This window comes from Neofelis nebulosa, chromosome 1, assembly GCF_028018385.1.
Source record: "Neofelis nebulosa isolate mNeoNeb1 chromosome 1, mNeoNeb1.pri, whole genome shotgun sequence".
Taxonomy (NCBI): domain Eukaryota; kingdom Metazoa; phylum Chordata; class Mammalia; order Carnivora; family Felidae; genus Neofelis; species Neofelis nebulosa.
In genome coordinates, this window is record NC_080782.1 from 125,687,244 (window position 1) to 125,706,187 (window position 18,944).

General features: G+C 42.2%; 1 protein-coding gene across 2 annotated transcripts in view; it reads left to right on the forward strand.

Annotated features, from left to right (window-relative positions):
* GFRA3 (GDNF family receptor alpha 3) overlaps positions 1 to 13,838 on the forward strand; it is a 41,475-nt gene extending 27,637 nt beyond the window's left edge. For both annotated transcript variants that reach the window (XM_058735474.1, XM_058735482.1), the window contains exon 8: positions 12,868 to 13,838. In XM_058735474.1, the coding sequence (XP_058591457.1) occupies positions 12,868 to 12,969 (102 nt within the window). In that variant the 3' untranslated portion in view covers positions 12,970 to 13,838. The remainder of the gene's footprint in view (positions 1 to 12,867) is intronic.
* The last annotated feature ends 5,106 nt before the right edge of the window (positions 13,839 to 18,944 follow it).

An 18,944-nucleotide genomic window follows, 5' to 3' on the forward strand; every position in this document is an offset into this window, starting at 1 on the left:
TGCAAGAGTGATAACCATTTAACCACCCTGCCCAGAGAGCTCTTTCTAGGTCCCTTCTCTGAGAGAAATTAAAGATAATGGTCCACTCATAAAACCTATTGATTATTTATTTTTAGGTTTAATAAATTCTACTTTCCATAGCTAAAATATTGTTTATACCTAGAAATGAAGATATTAATAGCATCTACCCACTAGAGTTATGAAGATTTAACGAACTACTGTATGCCAAATACCTCACATGTGGTGGATGTCCCATGACAACTCCTTCCCCCACTCCTTTAAAACCTAAAAGAATTTTTAGTACCTACAGTTTTTTTTTTTTCAGCTTGGTAATCCTGGAGTGTGGAGGACAGGAGCTCTGTCCTTGATTTCGTAGTATTGTCCTTATCCCTCGTGCTGTAGATTCACCTTGCCCATTAGACCAGTGAGTGAGAAGTAGTAATCAGAGGGCTCACCCAGCAGCAGAAGATGTGTGCAGTGATTGTTAGTTCTGAGTGAATGCTCCTAAATCAATTGGACTGCCCCAGAGACTTGGTTGGCAATGAATGAGAGTGTGAGGTGCTTTTGACACACACATCCAGGATCTGATTTGAGCAGAGATGTCTGCTCAACAGTCCCGAGGGCAATTTTCTCCTGATTGATTTGCAACTTTCAATCTTAATGGAAAAGAAGCCAAGTGTAAGGGAGGTAGTTTTTCTCCTGAACTAGAAATCCTTCTTGTACTTCTCTTTCTGAACTTGGGGTGGGAGGTGGTGCCATCTCCTATTACCTGCCAAGAGGCTACAGAGGCCAAAGTTTGCCAGAGAAGGGTATTTAAGGTGCGTTGGTAGTTGGGGGAGAGGAGCTTCTTAACCTACACAATCCCATTGACTTGGGAGAACCAGGAGACCAGAAACTACTCTTGATGATAGAACAACTGCAGATAGCAGGTCAGGTCTCCAGCAACCATATTCTGGAGCCTGGTTCTGTGGTGTCCTGTCTGTACCCTGGACAAGGAACTTCATTTGAGTCTGCCCTGACCATTGCACAAATTGCTGGGGGCTCATTTGGAGTCATCGATGTAAATGCCATTTGAGGAAGTTTGCAGATTACAAACATATTTGAGGTTATGGTTTTAAGCTGTTCAGCTGAAAATTGCTTTTTACCACAATAGCATAGGCCTGTACCCCTAGAAATAAATAGCACGGGATTTGGAGTCAGGTAAACCCTGGTTGCAGTCCTACTCATTGTGACTAAACATTTCTGAGCTCCTCCTTCCTTCCTCTTCTGTTAAAACAGGATTGATAATGAGAAGTAGTTAGATGAGAAGGGTGAAGAGGAGTCCTCCATGGAATTACAACTTCAAAATGGCCACACGGGGGCGGCTGGTTCAGCCAGTGGAGCATGTGACTCTTGCTCTTCCAGGTAGTGAGTTCGAGCTCCACGTTGGGTGTAGAGATTACTTAAAATCTTGGGGGAAAAAAATTGCCACAGGAAGAAACACCAGCAAATTCTGAAATTTTCAAAAGTTTGAAGTCATAAGCTTAGTTGAGAAGTGCTAACATGTTATGGGCTGAATTGTATCTCCCCAAAATTTATGTGTTGAAGCACTAACCCTTGGTACCTCAGAAGTACCTTATTAGAAGACAGGGCCATTGCAAATTGTGGTTAGTTCAGATGAGGTGCTGCTGGAGTAGGGTGGGCCTCTAATCCAATATATCTGATAACCATACAAAGGGGGGAAAATTAGACATTGACAAGTACAGAGGGAGAATGTCATGTGAAAATGAAGGCAGAGGTCACAATGGTGCTTCTACAAGTCAGGGAATGCCAAAGATTGCCAGCACATCACCATCTAGGAGAGAGGCCTGGAATAGATTCTCTCTAACAGTGCCTAATAGGAACCGACCCTATTGACACCTTGAGTTTGGACTTCTAGCCTCCAGAACTGTGAGACAATACATTTCTGCTGTTTAAGCCACCCAGTGTTTGGTACTTTGTCACAGCAACCCTAGCAAACTAACATACGAAGCACACAAATCCAAAAATGCCTCCCTTCTGTCTCTCTAGCAGTAATTCATACCCATGTCCTGATTTTTAGATCTATGTGTACAGGCCTCAAACCATTTCTGTTTTATTTTTTATTTTATTATTTTTTTTAACGTTTTATTTATTTTTGAGACAGAGAGAGAGACAGAGCATGAACAGGGGAGGGTCAGAGAGAGGGAGACACAGAATCTGAAACAGGCTCCAGGCTCTGAGCTGTCAGCACAGAGCCTGACGCGGGGCTCGAACTCACAGACCGCGAGATCATGACCTGAGCCGAAGTCGGCCGCTTAACCGACTGAGCCACCCAGGCGCCCCAAACCATTTCTGTTTTAACAGCTACTGTCAGGCATGCTTCTAAGCAGCAGGCAGAATGACTGGGGAAACCCTTGACCTGTTAGTGCCAAGGAGTCCAATCAACTACACCCATGTAATTAAACAGGAACACAAAGAAATTCCTGCTTCGGTCTGAAGAGTTTAAAAAAAGTTTAGGGAAAAAAAAGTTTGTAATTATTTAGCTGTTTTACACTAACGTTATAAGAATGAGTAATAATAATTGCTTGGGGCACCTGGGTGGCTCAGTCAGTTAAGTGACCAACTCTTGATCTCAGCTCAGGTGGTGATCCCAGGGTTGTGAGATGGAGCCCCGTGTCAGGCTCCACACTGAGTGCGGAGACTGCTTAAGATTCTCTCTCTCCCACTCCTCTTTCCCCTCCCCACTCTCACATGCATGTGCGCATGCTCTCTCTCTCAAAAAAAAAAAAAAATTGCTGAACATTGATTATTATGTGTCAGAGAATTTGCTAAGTGCTTTGTATATATTATTTAATCCCCTCAACAACCTTAGAGATAAGAACCGTTGTTATTTACATGTTATGAGACTCTGAGAATTAGCTTGTCCCTAAACACACAGTGAGTCAGTAGTAGGACAGACCTCTGACCTAAGGTGGCCCCAACCCAGAGTCCAAGTTCTTTGTTACAATGCTGCTCTTTCTCCCAGCCTAGCACATAGTGAAAGTTCATGGAATATTAGTTGTCTCCCTTTGTCTGACTTAGTCTTATAATTGACTTAAAAGCTACTGCTTGTTCCGCCTGCCTTTTCAAGCTCAAAACAAAAGAAAAGTGACTGGCACATAGTAAGTGCTCAGTAAGTGTTAGCTATTATTACTATTAATATTGCATTGTATATGTTCCTCTCCAGCAAGGAAGGTGAATCCCTAGTCTATTGCTAATAGTAGGTACTTAGAAGTGTTCTTGAATGAACAAGGCCAATGAGGTAGGGGCCTGGAAAGTAAAGTTGATCTAAGAAAAAATGATTAGTGAGGGTGGGGAGTTAGGGCTGAGGGAGGGAGCGAGGCACAGAGAAAGCAGTTGGCAGAAGGCCAGACTCCACTTTGCCTTTGGTGAGGCTGTCCCTGGGGGTTTGGAGTTGGGGGGAGGGCATTGTAGCCCCTCTGCTCCTGATTGGTCAGTTCACCTAGCTTTATCCTTTATTCCTTCCCTTTTGGGGTGATGGGGAGGCTGCAGCTTGTAGTTACATAAAGCTTCCAGGAATTCTTCCAGGAAGAGGACAAGTTCATGAAGTGCTGGCAAATTCTGGGGATGAAGAAGTTTGTGAGCAAGAGTGATTGGTGTACCTGCAATCAGTGCAAGGGTGAGGCAGGAAGGCATGGGAATTAGGTGGTTTGAGTTATAAATCCCAGCTCTCCCATTTCAGCAGCTGTGTGACCTTGAGCAGGTAATTTACCTGAGTCTGGTTTCCTCTTCTGTAATAAGAATGAAATGGTATCTACTGTACAGGCATTTAAATGCTAAGTACAGCTGAGGTGCCTCGGTGGCTCAGTTGGTTCAGCATTGACTCTTGGTTTTGGTTCAGGTCACAAACCCACGAACTGTGAGATCGAGCCCCTCATCGGGTTCCACACTATCAGTGCAGAAACTGCTTGGGATTCTCTCTCTTCTGCTCTCTCTACCCCTCCTGCTCTCTTTCTCTAAATAAATAAATAGATAGATAGATAGATAGATAGATAGATAGATAGATAGATAGATAAATAAATAATTTAAAAAATGCTTAATATAATGCCTCATAAATAATTGCTGTTATTTTTATAATTATAATTATTATTTTATTTTTTTTGAGACAGAGAGAGACAGAGCTTGAGCAGGGGAGGAGCAGAGAGAGAGGGAGACACAGAATCCGAAGCAGGCTACAGGCTCTCAGTTGTCACCACAGAGCCCGATGTGGGGTTCAAACTCATGGACTGCGAAATCATGACCTGAGCTGAAGTAGGATGCTTAATCGACTGAGCCACCCAGGCACCCGTTGTTGTTATTAAGTGTTAGGCTTTGATGTCCTCTCTACCTGAATACATGGATTCACCAGTATCCTCCTCTTTCTCTTGTTCTCTCAGTCCTGGAAATTTGAGCAAAGTATTTCCGAATGCCTCTTGATATCTCCATTTTCTCCTGGACCTTCCAGTGGGGCCAGGCCTTTGCACACTTTTGTGTGGCCCCAGGATATTTGCCTTCATGACTCTGGGATGGTCCCTGCCCCCAACAGTCCAGGAATGATTGATAAAAGCCTTATCTGAGTCACTTTCCATTATGGGATTAAATCAGACTTGCTTTGGAGCCTTCTGGCTGCTACCCCAGGCTGGATGCCAACAGCTCCCGGTTATTGCCTTTGGCCCAATCTGAGGTCATCACACCTCTATGGACCCAAGGGGCCTTCAGAGGAGAGGTTGTGGCAGCCATTTGGGATTAGTTTCAGTTAACGATCATGGCTAAGCATGGAGGCCACAAGCGGGCCACATGCACTAGGCCCCATGGTGGAGCAAATAGGAGATTGGACACTTACCCAGCCAGCTCCAGTCTGAATCGACAAATGATAGGCTCCTTCAGGGCAAAAGACGGGATGTCAGAGATTAGCAAGGAGAGTAGTGGGGCAAAATAATAATTGTGTACTTGCAGGCAAGTTGCTAAATTTCTCTGAGCCTGAGGTTCTTCAACTCCCAACTTGGAACACTAACATTTACTACAAAGGTTAATGTAAATGGAAACGTACTAGTTAAAAGGACAAGATCTTAGGGGTAAGTCTTGGTTTGGATCCTGGCTTGGTCACCCACTGGCCTTATGCCATTGCTGTTAACTTCTCAGAGCCTCAATTTCCTCATAGCTGTAAAGGAGGAAATAACACTTCCTTCCCAGAGATGTGAGAATTAGAGAAAACTAGGCTTCACGGTTAGCTTTGAATTGGGTGAGTGTGCAGACCCCTTCCTGCTTCACCCCCAATGCTGCTTAGTGTGAATGGGCACTCGTGGTTTTTCTTCTTTTTAGGGCAGTGTAGAAGGGGAGTGGGTTTAGCCCTCTTGTCTGCCTTCCCAAATTAGAAAGACAGGAGAGAAGTTGCATTTCTCTTGCTAAGGCCTATTGTGCAGGTCTCTGTGTGTGCCCTGGCCAAAGCCTGGACTGAACCAGATGCTACCTCAGCATGAGGTCACCTCTGTGGAGATGTGTTTACTGAACTTGGGTCAACTTGGGACCTTAGAGTAGACAGGTGCAAGCTGTGAGCTACCTGGAAGGCCATCCAAAGACGAGGGAAGCTTCAATGCTCAGAGCCAGGCTGCTCCAGCAAAGGCTCAGTCTGAAGCCTGAGGTGCCAACTCAGGACTCAGCTTGTACTTCATTCTCTCTGTCCACGTCTTTCACCTTCCTGGCTCCCTTCTTCTTCCTTACCTCTTGTTATTTGCCACCACTTATAAATGTATTGTGGTTGATTATTTCCTGTCCTGGACCCACTTGGTAATCTGGCATGTGTGAAAGGATGCCAGACCCCTATGCCTGTTGAAAATGCAAGTCTTTGGGGCTCCTGGGTGACTCGGCTGAGTATCCGACTTCAGCTCAGGTCATGATCTTGAAGTTAGTGAGTTCAAACTCCATATAGGGCTCGCTGCTGTCAGCCTGTCAGTGCAGAGCCTGCGTCAGATCCTCTGTCCCCCTCTCTCTGCCCTTCCCCCACTTGTGCTCTCTCAAAAATCAGTAAATCTTAAAAAAAAAATGCAACACTTTTTGTGTACCTACCGTATGCCTGCAATGATCTCATCTTATTCTCAAAACAACCCTACAAGCAAGCTTCTCTTTGTTTTTTAAAGTTTATTTTATTTATTTTGAGAGAGAGAGCAGAGAAGGGGCAGAGAGAGAGGGAGAGAGAGGAAGAGAGAGAGAGAGAGAGAGAAAGGGAGAGAGAGAAGCCCAAGCAGGCTCTGCACCATCAGCGCAGATCCTGATGTGGGGCTCAAGCTCAGAAACCATGAGATCATGATCTGAGCCGAAGTCAGATGCTTAAACCCAGGCGTCACCCCAGCAAGCTTCTCTTAATATCCTCCCAATCAAGGTAAAGGAAGTGTCCTTCTAAAGAGATAAAACAAATTTCTCATGGTTACTTGGCTAGGAAATGACTGTAGCAGGATTTGTCCAAAGACCACATGACTTCAAAGCCCATGACATTTCCATTCCAACTCCAGATAAAGAGCATTCCCAGTTCTGAAATGCACCTTCTACACTCATGGACCCTGGGCAAGTGTAAGAACTGTGCTGTTTTCTCAGGGAGGGTTCAAATCCCACCAGAGTGGCCACTGTGGCCTTTAGAAACAATGGGGTGGTAGATGGTCCTCTGTTGTCTACCTCAGAGGACAGGAATCGGGCACTGAGCTTGTGGGAGGTGGTATGCTGAGGGCAGAGACTGGTCTGTCCAACTTTTAAAGGGAATGCAGAGGTTCCTGGAGAACATAAGCAATCAAAGACAAAAATGGGGGAGGCAGGTTACTTTGAAGTAGTGCCAGTAGGTTCCCCATGCTATGACACCAGTTAGGCACGTGGGCCTTGGAGCCTGGCAGACCTGGGTCTGAGTGCCACACTGGCAACTGTTTCTGTGGCTGACCTTAGGCAAGGCATTTAAAATCTCCAAGCCTCAGTTTTTTCATCTGTAAAATGGGGATGATGGCAGTACTTTGTTGTGAGGATCAAATGAATACCATGCACATAAAGCAGTTAGCTTAATTCCTGGACCTCAGTCAATGTTAAAAATGGTATTATTAGTAACAAAATTGGGTTAAGAGTAGACACCTTTCAGAAATGTTGTATATCTTGATCAGGGTGGTGGTTATATGAATGTGCACATATGTAAAAAAAAATCATTGAAATGAAATGTCAACCTAAGATCAAGAAACCAGTTCAAAGGAAAAACTTGGGATAAAAGAATTGCAACTCAGAGTACACAGACTTATGTGGAAACCCAAATAGTGTCCTGATTCTAGGAGATGGACTCAAGGTTTTTATAGGGGAGGAAAGAAAGATTAGGTAAATTGTTTTTAAGAAGAGTTGATTGGTGCTGATAAGGAGGACTAGGTTTGTACTTCATTGATTGGTCAGGTGAAGTAGTCACTGGGCAAAAGTCAGTATCAGTCTTCTCAAACAGGATTTTCTTGTCCCTGCTGACTTCTGAGAATATTGGCGGTTTGGTCCAGTTCAAAGGTTTAGAAAACAGGACATGCAAGACGTTTCTCAAATGGCTTCTCTAGCTTTATTTTAAAAATGTTTCTCCTTACATCATCGGTTCACAGTACTGCACTTTTCACATGTGAAAATATGTACTTTTGTGTGTATCTTATACCTCAACAACAATAACAACAAAAACGAGAACAAGAAAAACAAAAGGAAGCTCTTGTGAGCCAGGGTTGAAGTGAAAGGTTAAAAAAAAATGTTTTTTTAAAGTTTATTTTTGAGAGAGAGACAGGGAGCATATGAGTGTGTTGGGGGGAGGGGCAGAGAGAAGGATAGAGCGAGAATCCCAAACAGGCTCTGCACTGTCAGCACAGAGCCCAACCATACCGGGGTCAATCCCAAGGACCGTGAGATCATGACCTGAGACGAAATCAAGAGCAGGATGTCTAGCTGACTGAGCCACCCAGGTGCCCAAAGCGTTCAAAACATTTTTAAAAACTTTGCAGCCTAAAATGTAGAGAAAAATATATTATGGAGGGATGGATGTCAGGCAGTTAATAAACACGGTTTTCCTCTCTGGATTTTGTTGTGCTTCTGGGATTTGTCGGTGTTTTAAAATGTATCATTTTTTATGACTTCTTTTGTTATTCTAAGTGAATATTCATAGTTAAGAAAATGTAGGGGTGCCTGGGTAGCTCAGCCGGTTGAGCATCCACCTTCGGCTTAGGTCATGATCTCATGGTTCAAGCCCCACGTTGAGCTTTGCACTGACAGCCAACTTCGGATTCTGTCTTCCTCTCTCTCTGCCCCTCCCCTGCTCATGCTCTGTCTCTCAAAAAAATAAATAAACTTAAAAAAAAATTTTTTTTAATGTAAACCCCACCCCTGTTTGGTAGGGCCTAGCAGTGGGACCCTCTTCCCAACAGGAGAAAAGTCAGGAGTTGCCAGGATGGATAAGAACAGAGCCACATCCAGAGCACCTTTCTCCCCAGCTGGAAGCAATGAGTGGCCTAGATGTGGGGTCTTGTCCTTGTCCTTGGGAAAGCCTGCCTAATGGGAATGTGCTGTGATCAGGCTCAGTCTGGTGCTCCTGCTGAGGGAGCTCCTGCTGGATTATCTCCCTCAGAGATAAAGAGAATGAGCAACACAATAATGTCAGTCCCATCAATACTCCCTCTTCCCTACAGTTCTCAGCAGTGACCTTGGAGGTGAGGCATCCTTAGGGGGACCTTCCTGAGTCATAGGGATAAAGGACACCAGAAGGGGGGTACCCAGGCTGTAAGCCCCTGATGAGCAGGGCTGGTATCAAGGCATCCCATTACATCCTGGGGCTATTACCTTGGGGAAATGGAATTAGACAAGCCTGCCTTTCCATTATGCAAAGAAAGGGCTTTTCAAGTAAATTTCCATTTAAGTATGAGCTTAGATCAGTGAAGGTACAGCCATAATAGCTTAGATGGTCATCACAGCTATTAAAAATACATTTTTTTCCTTTGTGCTCAGGCTGCCTTGTCATATTCATATTGTTCATCCCCAGAAGTCTGTGACTCAACCTTCCCCAAGCTCCTGGGAGCCAGGTTAATGTGCATCTATATTTTCAACTTTTTAATTCTTCAACATACATGATATATGAAATGTATATGCTTGACACAGCCTGTGAGTGTATCCAGAATATTACAAAAAGTAGATCTGGGGATGGAGATGGGCAGTGGGTAGTAAATAAAACATTCCACTCATTGGTGGTCATTGCTTACAGTGTTGGGCTCCCCTCTCTCTTTACACCATCTTATGCTGCCCATCCTCTGCTGAGGTCCTCAGACATACAGAGTTCATCTTTTTTTTTAAGTTAATTAATTATTTATTTATTTTAGAGAGAGAGCAAGAGTGAGTGGGGGAGGGACAGGGGGGTGGTGGCTAGAAGATCCAAAGCAGACCCTGTGCTGACAGGGTGATAGCAGCATACCTGATGTGGGGCTTGAACTCACAAACCCTGAGATCATGACCCGAGCCGAAGTCAAACACTCAACTGACTGAGCCACCCAGGCACTCCCCAGAGTTCATATTTAGCTCCAGGCCTTCAAACTGTTGTCTATGCTGCCTGGATACTCTTTTCCCATTCTCTACCGTGCTGACTCTCACTTACTCCAGGTCTCAGTTTGCACCTAATGTTTTCAAGGAAACCACCCAACTCACTCCCACCCCCAGACCAGGGTAGGGCTTTGAATTGGTTTTCTCTGTCTGGGTAACAAACCACCCTCAACCATGTATTTGCTCGTGCTTCTGTGATTTTGACTGGGTTCAGTCTTGCCTGGGGTGACCTCTGCAGCTGCCGTCAGTTGTTGGGTTGACTAGGTGCTAGCTCTTTCTGGATAGCCTCTCTCCTATGTCAGGAGCCTTAGCCAGAATGATGGGAACAGCTAGGACAGGTGGAATGTCTGAGACAGCTAGTAGGCTAACCTCAGGCTTCCTTACATTGTGATTTTCTGGCAGCAAAACAGTGGCAGTGGAAACTACAAGGCCCCTTGAGGCCAAGCCTCAGAAGTCACATAACAGTGTCACTTCCACTGCATTCTATTGGTTAAAGAAAGTCACAAGGCCAGCACAAATTCAAAGGCAGGGAAATAGTGTAACTAATCTCTTGATATAAAGTCACACTGCAAAAGGGCCCATCTCCAGGGATAGTTAGCACACATATAGTTCCTTAAGCTTTTCTTTCACAGCTCTTATCATAACTGTTATTAAATAATTCCTTGTATGGAGGTGCCTGGGTGGCTCACTAAGTTAAAAGTCCCAACTCTTGATTTTGGCTGAGGTCACAATCTCACTGACAGCAGGGAGCCTGCTTGGGATTCATTCTGTCTCTCTCTCTCTTCTCTCTCTCTCTCTCTCTCTCTCTCTCTCTTCCTCTCACTCTCAATCCCTCTCAAAATAAATAAGCATTAAAAAGAGTGCTAGACAAATTCCATGAATGTGGGGGTTGACTGTCTCATTCATTACTCTCCCAGAGCTTGGCACACAGTGAGAGCTAGGTAGGTTGTTGTAAATGAACACATGGGTGGATGAATGAATGAATGAATGAATGAATAAATGGAAGATAAAGTTCTTAGAATTCTAAAGATGCAGCATAAGGCTTTGGAGATAGTCCCAGGTTTGAATCCCAATTCTATCACTTCCTAGCTGTTTGACCTTAGGCAAGTTGCTTAATCTCTCTGAGCCTCAGGGTTGTTTTTTTTTTTTTTCTTTAAAGTAGGGATAAAAAGTAACTTCGCCTCACAGTACAATCATAACTATGAGGGCTTCAACTCCACATTCATTCTTCCCCCTTTTCTTTGAGACCCTCTTGACTTTTCTTACTCATTAAGTGAGGGCTGCCAGTTACCTTATTTTAAGAGCCTCACCCGAACTTTAAAGCATTAGAAACTGGATTTTCAGGGCAGAGTACATTCCCCCAAGGTCACCAGGAGTCCATTATATATAGACCCCTGTTCCTACATGACTATTGATTATGAACCAGTGGTTCTCAACTAAGGGTGATTTGGATCCCCCTTCCCCAGTTCATTTGGCAATGTTTGAGATAGTTTTGGTTGTCATAGCTGGGGGATAGTGGCATGCTACTAGTATCTAGTGGGTGAAGCCAGAGACACTAAACATCTTACAATGCACAGGACAGCCCTCCCCCAGCCCCAGCAAAGAATTGTCTGTCCCATAATGTTGATAGGGTCAAAACTCTGCTGGAACTGACTGTTCTTTCAATCCTCACCGGGTTTAGATGTAATAAATTCTTCTTGGCAGTAGTTAGCCCTCACCCTTCTTTAGCCTCTGGTGTCTGGTGATAGCCACAGTCCTCCTATCCCCGGACCTCACAGCTTTGAGCAACAGCTTTTTTGCATAAGCAGTTTGAAGAGAGGGTAGGGAGGAAATGGCTCCATCTGTTGGCCAGAGCCCACATTATAGCAGGGAGCACTGGATTTTTCCAGCAGAGGCCTCAGGTATGTCATAATTCACTGTACTACACATCCCAAGGGCAGCTGGAGAATGGTAAGTGGGATAGCAAGTGACTGGATAAAGTTGTCACTGAAGCTGCCTGTGTGACAAGCTTGGGGTTAGGGCATAGCGGATTGTATTTAGGGCCTCATTGTATTTAACAACTTCTTCTTCTTCTTGGAGTGCTTTCCTCCTTATTCTTTCTTCTTGTATTATAATTTATTTTATTTTTTTATCATTTTTTTCTCTGACAATAACTCTGTGGTGTAATGGAAATACACATGAACTTGAAAATCAGAGAGACGTGAGTTCAAATTGCAAGTAATTAAACCTCTCCAGCTATAAAATGGAAGGCAATGATATTGATGGTCAGTAATCAATCACACAGGGCTATTGTGAGAATCAGAAGAAATTACATATAAACTACCCAATAATCATGGGGCGTCTGGGTGGCTCAGTTGGTTAAGCATCCGACTTCAGCTCAGGTCATGATCTCACAGTTTGTGAATTCGAGCCCTACATTGGGCTCTGTGCTGACAGCTCAGAGCCTGGACCCTGCTTTGGATTCTGTGTCTCCCACTCTCTCTCTCTGCCCCTCCCCCACTCATGCTCTGTCTCTCTCTCTCTCTCTCTCAGAAATAAAATAAATATTAAAAAATTAAAACAGAAAACAAAAAAAACCCCTACCCAATAATTAGCTAAAATACATTAAAATCTTTCTCTCCCTCTCTCCTTTTCTTCTTCACTGACAGAGTAAAGTTTCTTCCCAGCAGGGACATTAAAAACAGTTGTGTGGGGTGCCTAGGTGGCTCAGTTGGTTTAGCCTCTGACTTCAGCTCAGGTTATGATCTCACTGTTCCTGGGTTCAAGCCCTGCATCAGGCTCTATGCTGACAGCTCAGAGCCTGGAGCCTGCTTCAGATTCTGTGTCCCTGTCCCTCTCCTGCTCATGCTGTCTCTCTCTCTCTCTCTCTCTCTCTCTCTCTCTCTCTCTCAAATAAACATTAAAAAAGAAAAAAAAAAGAGGAGGCATCTGACAAGTGAAAATACAATCTCTGACTGTAGTACAGAGATCGAACTCTGGGCTCCTCTCACCTCATCTCCCCTTCAAGGTATCCATCAAATATTATGCCAAGGGGAATAGTCCCTGTTGGAAAGTAGGTGAGGTAATGAGAGACTTAGGTCTCTCACTTTGGATGGAACCTGGATTCTGGAGGGGGCTCATAGACTTCCAATGGGAGTGGAGCTGTGCATCCCAACCATAACTTTGACTTAATTCTTCATTACTTTTGCTACCTTTTCATTCACTTACTGTTAAAAAACAAGGAAGTTGTTTTCTCTCCCCTGACTTTTGCAGAGGCAGTCTGAATTCCAGTCTCCAATCAGAAATTATCAGATGCAGAAGGAATCTTGGAAGTCATCTTGCACAACGCTATCATTTTACAAGGGGGAAAATTGAAGCCCAGTGGGGAGAAGGAGTGGGAAAGGGGAGATTTTTCTCAGATATGTTTAGATTGAGATGGATTTCAGCTTTTCTGGATCTCCAATCTGGGCTGTCTCTAGATGACAGCCATCAAAGGGGGAAGAGGTTTGACCTAGCAATGCGGAGTCTTGCTTTCTTTACCTCTGCATGGGTGAATGACCCCTAACCCATGCTGTGTGTCCTCTCATAGAAATGGCAGTGCCTACTAGGTGTACCTATCTCTCATTGCCATAACAAGTCTCTAATGTAGGTCTTGTTATCATTTAAAAAAAGAGATAGGTCTACTTCATGGGATTCAATAAGATAACATTTGAAAATGATTTGTAAATGGTAAACCATACACATAAGATGAATTAATAATTTCTTATCATTATGGAATGTACTGGAAGAATATGAGTTTTAGTTAGACAGAACTTGTTGCCTCACATATGTTTCCTGGGCCTCTATTTCTGCTCTGTAAAATAGGGGTAATGATACCTGCTTCACAGGGTTGTCACAAAGATTGGTGATCAGATATGTAAAGAGACTAGCCAAGTGTTCAAGAATACCTTACATTTGGGGCCCCTGGCTGGCTCAGTCAGTGGATCATGCAACTCTTGATCTCAGGGTTGTGAGTTCAAGTCCCACAATGAGTATAGAGATTACTTAAGAAAAAAAAAAAAACCTAAAAAAAAAAAAAAGAATGTTACATTTATATTACATTTATCCAAAACTTATTATGTTAAAAATTGCTCTAAATATATTATGGGGACTATCTCTTTCATTTCTTACCCCAACTGAATAGCAGAAATTATTGTTATAATCCTTATTTGATGGCATGGAATAAATGATATAATAATAAATGATATTCCCCCCAAAAAGAACTCTTATTACTACCACCATTCTACCTCTGGAGAGAGGAGAAGAAAGGTGAAAAGATGCTTAATGTCAGTTTGGAGATGAAATACCTTTGAATTAGGCTGAGATTGGTGGTGTATAGAGGGGCAATTTGGTGGAGTTCAGGGTGGGGGGCGTCACACAGGTGTTCCAGGCTCCACATCACTAAAGGTAATGACAGTGGCTTTCATTTTTTTAAGCGTTTCACAAATAAGATAATTATTTAGATATTTTCCTTTTGAAAAAAGGAACAGTTTTGAGTCTTGGTTAAATGAAAGAATGAGTGTGAGGTAGTTCCTGATGGTCAGATGAACATGAAATGGTTTGTTATGCACCTGTGCACTGGAAGTCTCCGAGGTGGTTTTTACTATTGTAGTGTTTTATTTTAAGTCATACAAATATTTAAAATGTACCCACAGTGGGTAATAATTAAAGACTCCAAAGCATAGGGGCGCCTGGGTGGCTCACAGTAGGTTGAGTGTCTGACTCTTGATTTTGGCTCAGGTTATGATCTCGTGGTCGTGGGATGGAGCCGGTTGTCAGCCTCCACACTGAGTATGGAGCTTGCTTGAGATTCTCTCTCTCTCTGCCCCTTTCCCCTGCTTGATCTCTCTCTATATAAAATAAAATGTAAAAATATTTAAAATTTTTAAATGTTTTATTTATTTATTTTTGAGAGAGAGAGAGTGAGAGAGAGAGAGAACGAGCAGGGGAGGTGCAGAGAGAGAGAGGGAGAGAGAGAAAGAATCTCAGTCAGGCTCTGTGCTGTCAGCACAAAGCCCGACCTGGGGCTCAAACTCATGAGCCATGAGATCACGACCTGAGCTGAAGTCAGACACTTCACTGACTGAGCCACCCAGGTGCCTCTAAAAATATTTTTTAAAAAGGACTTTGAAGCATAAGCCACCTTGATGCTGAAATACTAGTTAATGGTTATAGGGGCACATAGGTGGCTCAGTTGGTTGAGCATGTAACTCTTGATTTCAGCTCATATCATGATCCCTGGGTTGTGGGATTGAGCCCCAGGTCAAGCTCCACACTCAGCAGGGAGCCCGATTAAGATGCGCACTCTCTCTCTCTCTCTCTCCCTCTCTCCCTCTGCCCCTCTCTCCTGTTCGTGCTCTCTCTCTAAAATAAAATAAAAAGTAAAAATTTTAAAAATTTAAAAAATTATGGTTATAAAAATTATGATTATAAGATACAGGTCCAACACAGAGACTGGTTATGTATGTTTATGATACATACATATAATGGATTACCATGCAACTTTGAAGAGCATAATGGGAAAAAATATTTATTAATGATGGGTTAATGCTCATAGTGAATTATGTAACAAATGTGGACAATAAGATAGTATGAAGGTATGTACACAGGTGGATTAAAATATTCAGAAACCAGTTATTTCTTTTGTATGGGACTTATATGGTAATGTTCTATTTATTCATTCATTTAACAGACTTCATGTTTTCAGTACAGTTTTTAGGTTTATAGCAAAGTTGAGCAGAAGTTACAGAGATTTCTTGTGTGCTCCCTGCCTCATATGTGCAGAGCTTCTCTCTCATCAATATTCCCCACCAGAGTGGTATACAGTTGGTGAACCTACCATGACACATCCTTACCACCCAAAGTCTAGGGTTTACATTAGGATTCACTCTGGGTGTTGTACATGGGTTTAGACAAGTGTATAATGACAAGTATTCAGCCTTACGGTATCATACAGAGTTGTTTCACTGTCCTAAAAATCCTCTGTGTTATGCCTGTTCATTCTACTCTCACCCAACTGGTAGAAGCCACTGATTTTTACTGTGGTTATAGTTTTGTCATTTCCAGAATGTCATATAGTTGGAATTATGCAATGTCTAGCCTTTTCAGATTGGCTTCTTTCACTTAGTAAAATGCATTGAAATTTTCTCTGTGTCTTTTCATGGCTTAATAGCTCATTTCTTTTTTTTTAAAGTTTATTTTTATTTATTTAAGAGAATTTTTTAATGTTTATATATTTTTGAGAGAGAGAGAGAGAGAGAGAGAGAGAGAGTACACAAGTGGGGTAGGGGCAGAGAGAGACACACACACAGAATTCGAAGCAGGCGCCAGGCTCTGAGCTGTCAGCACGGAAGGAAAGTCGATGTGGGGTTTGAAGTCACCAACTGTGAGATCATTATCTGAGCCAAAATCAAGAGTGGGACACTTCATCAACCGAGCCACCAGGCTCCCCAGATACCTCATTTCTTTTTAGTGCTGAATAGCATTCCATTGTTTGGATGTACCAGTTTATTCATCCATTCACCTACAAAAGGACATCTTGATTGTTGTCAAGTTGTGGAAATTTTGAATAAAACTGCTATAAACAAGTTTTTGTGTAATATAAGTTTTCCACTCCCTTGGTTGCATGATTGCTCTGGATTGTATATTAAATGTAAAGTTTTGTAAGAAACTGCCATACTGTCTTCCACAGTATTTTTACATTTCACATGCCTAGCAGCAATGAATGAGAATTCTTATTGTTCCACATCCTTGCCAGCATTTGGTGTTGTCAGTGTTCTGGATTTTGGTCATTCTTATATTAGAATGCCTATATATATAGGTATGCAGTAGTATATTTATTTTTCTTCATGATTATTGTATTCTTCAAGTTTTATACATTGAAGATATGTTATTATTTTTTTAATGTTTATTTATTTTTGAGAGAGAGAAAGAGTGTAAGCAGGGGAGAGGCAGAGAGTGAGGGAGACACAGAATCTGAAGCAGGCTCCAGGCTCTGAGCTGTCAGCACAGAGCCCAACATGGGGCTCTAACCCACAAATCGTGAGATCATGATCTGAGCCAAAGTCAGATGCTTAACTGACTGAGTCACCCAGGCGCACCAACCATACATTATTTTTGTAATAGAAAAAATGCATTATAAAATAGAAAGCTACAAAGTCTATGTCATAGGAAGGATTGGGGAGGAGGGATGGTAGAGGAATAAATATTATATAATATTACATTAAAAAACAATACAAAGTAATGATACAACTAGAATGACTCTGGTTTTAAATATTGTAAAAAAAAAAAAAATTGGGGTGACTGGGTGGCTCAGTTGGTTGAGCGTCTGACTCTTGATTTTGGCCAGGTCATGAGTCATGATCCCAGAGTCTTGGGATGGAGCTCCGATGGAGCCTACTTGGGATTCTCTCTCTTTCTCTCTCTTTCCTTCTCCCTTTCCCTCCTTCTCCCTTCCTCTGTCCCTCCTCTCCTTCATGCTTTCTCTCTCTCTCTCTCTTCCTCTCTCTCTCTCTCAAATTGAAAAAAATGCATGACAATTCTATCCAATTTAGCTTTTCATTGGGACAAGAGACTGGTTACACCCAAAATGTGTTGTTTGTGGAGAAGTGCTTGCCAAAGGCATCTTGAAATCTTTTTTCTTTTCTTTTTTTTTTAATGTTTATTCATTTTTGAGGCAGGGGGCAGGGAGAAACCCAGCGAGAAACCTGATGAAACCTGATGCAGGGCTCCATCCTGTATCTAAAAGATCATCATCCGAGCTGATATCAAGAGGCTGACACTCCACCAACTGAACCACTCAGGTGCCCCCCCCCCCGAAACTTCTCTGTTTTCTTATTATTTAAAAGCAAGACATAGGGAAATCTGGGTGGCTCACTTGGTTCAGCGTCTGACTCTTGTTTTCAGCTCAGGTCATTATTCCAGGGTCTTGGGATTGAGCCCCGCATCGGAATCTGTGCTGAGTGTGGAACTTGCTTGGGATTCTCTCTCTCTCTCTCTCTCTCAAATGAAAACAAAAAATGGGGGCACTTGGGTGGCTCAGTCGGTTAAGTGTCTGACTTCGGCTTGAGTCATGATCTCATGTGCTGACAACTCAGAACCTGGAGCCTGCTTCGGATTCTGTGTCTCCCTCCTTCTCTCCCTCCCCCACTCATGCTCTGTGTGTGTGTCTCTCTCAAAAAATGAATAAACATTAAAAAATTTAAAATAATATTTAATAATTAAAAAAATTAAAAACAAGACATAAAAAATTATAAAATCAAATACAGTTGTAAAAAATGTGATATTTTAAGGGGAAAAGTTAAGAATTCTAAACAAGTCATAAAAGTATTATTTGACTACCTATAAATCCATAAACAATTACATTTCATCCTATAAGTCAGTATATATTCAATTTATATTCAATATATACAACACGGGTATGATATAATGTAATTTTTGTATTTGCTAACAAATCATGCTTTTTTTCTTATTATAAATTCTTTTTATATTCTTATTCATATTTATATTTATTTATTTATTATTTGTTATTTATATAATTTATATATTTATATTTATTTTATTTATATTCTATACATATTTTATATTTATATTTATATAAAAGAATTTATATTAAATTCTTTTTATTATAAATTTAAAACAAGTATAAAGTGTGCATCATTTGTGTAACAAGAAAAAAGTAGAATTCTGCCAATATATTGTATATCATGGTGCAATAAAGTTGACTTTATAATACAATTTAAATTTTTTTTAAATGTTTTTATTTTTGAGAGAGAGAGAAGGAGATAGAAAACATGAGCAGGGGAAGGGCAGAAGGAGAGGAACAGAGGATCCCAAGCAGGCTCCGCACTAACAGCAGAGAGCCAAACATGGGGCTCTAACCCAGGAGCAGGGAGATCACCACCCCAAGCCCAAGTCTGGCGCTTAACCAACTGAGCCATCGAGGCGCCTCTATAATACAATTTTTTTTTTAATTTTTTTTTCAACGTTTTTTATTTATTTTTGGGACAGAGAGAGAGAGACAGAGCTTGAACGGGGGAGGGGCAGAGAGAGAGGGATACACAGAATCGGAAACAGGCTCCGAGCCATCAGCCCAGAGCCTGACACGGGGCTCGAACTCACTGACCGCGAGATCGTGACCTGGCTGAAGTCGGACGCTTAACCGACTGCGCCACCCAGGCGCCCCTATAATACAATTTTAAAAATATGTATTAATCTAAAACAACATGCTTTCCCTAAAAGTAGTTCTATATAACAGCCAAGAAATGACAAACGATTCGAAAAATTCTCAAGCTGGTAAAAGTATTTATTAA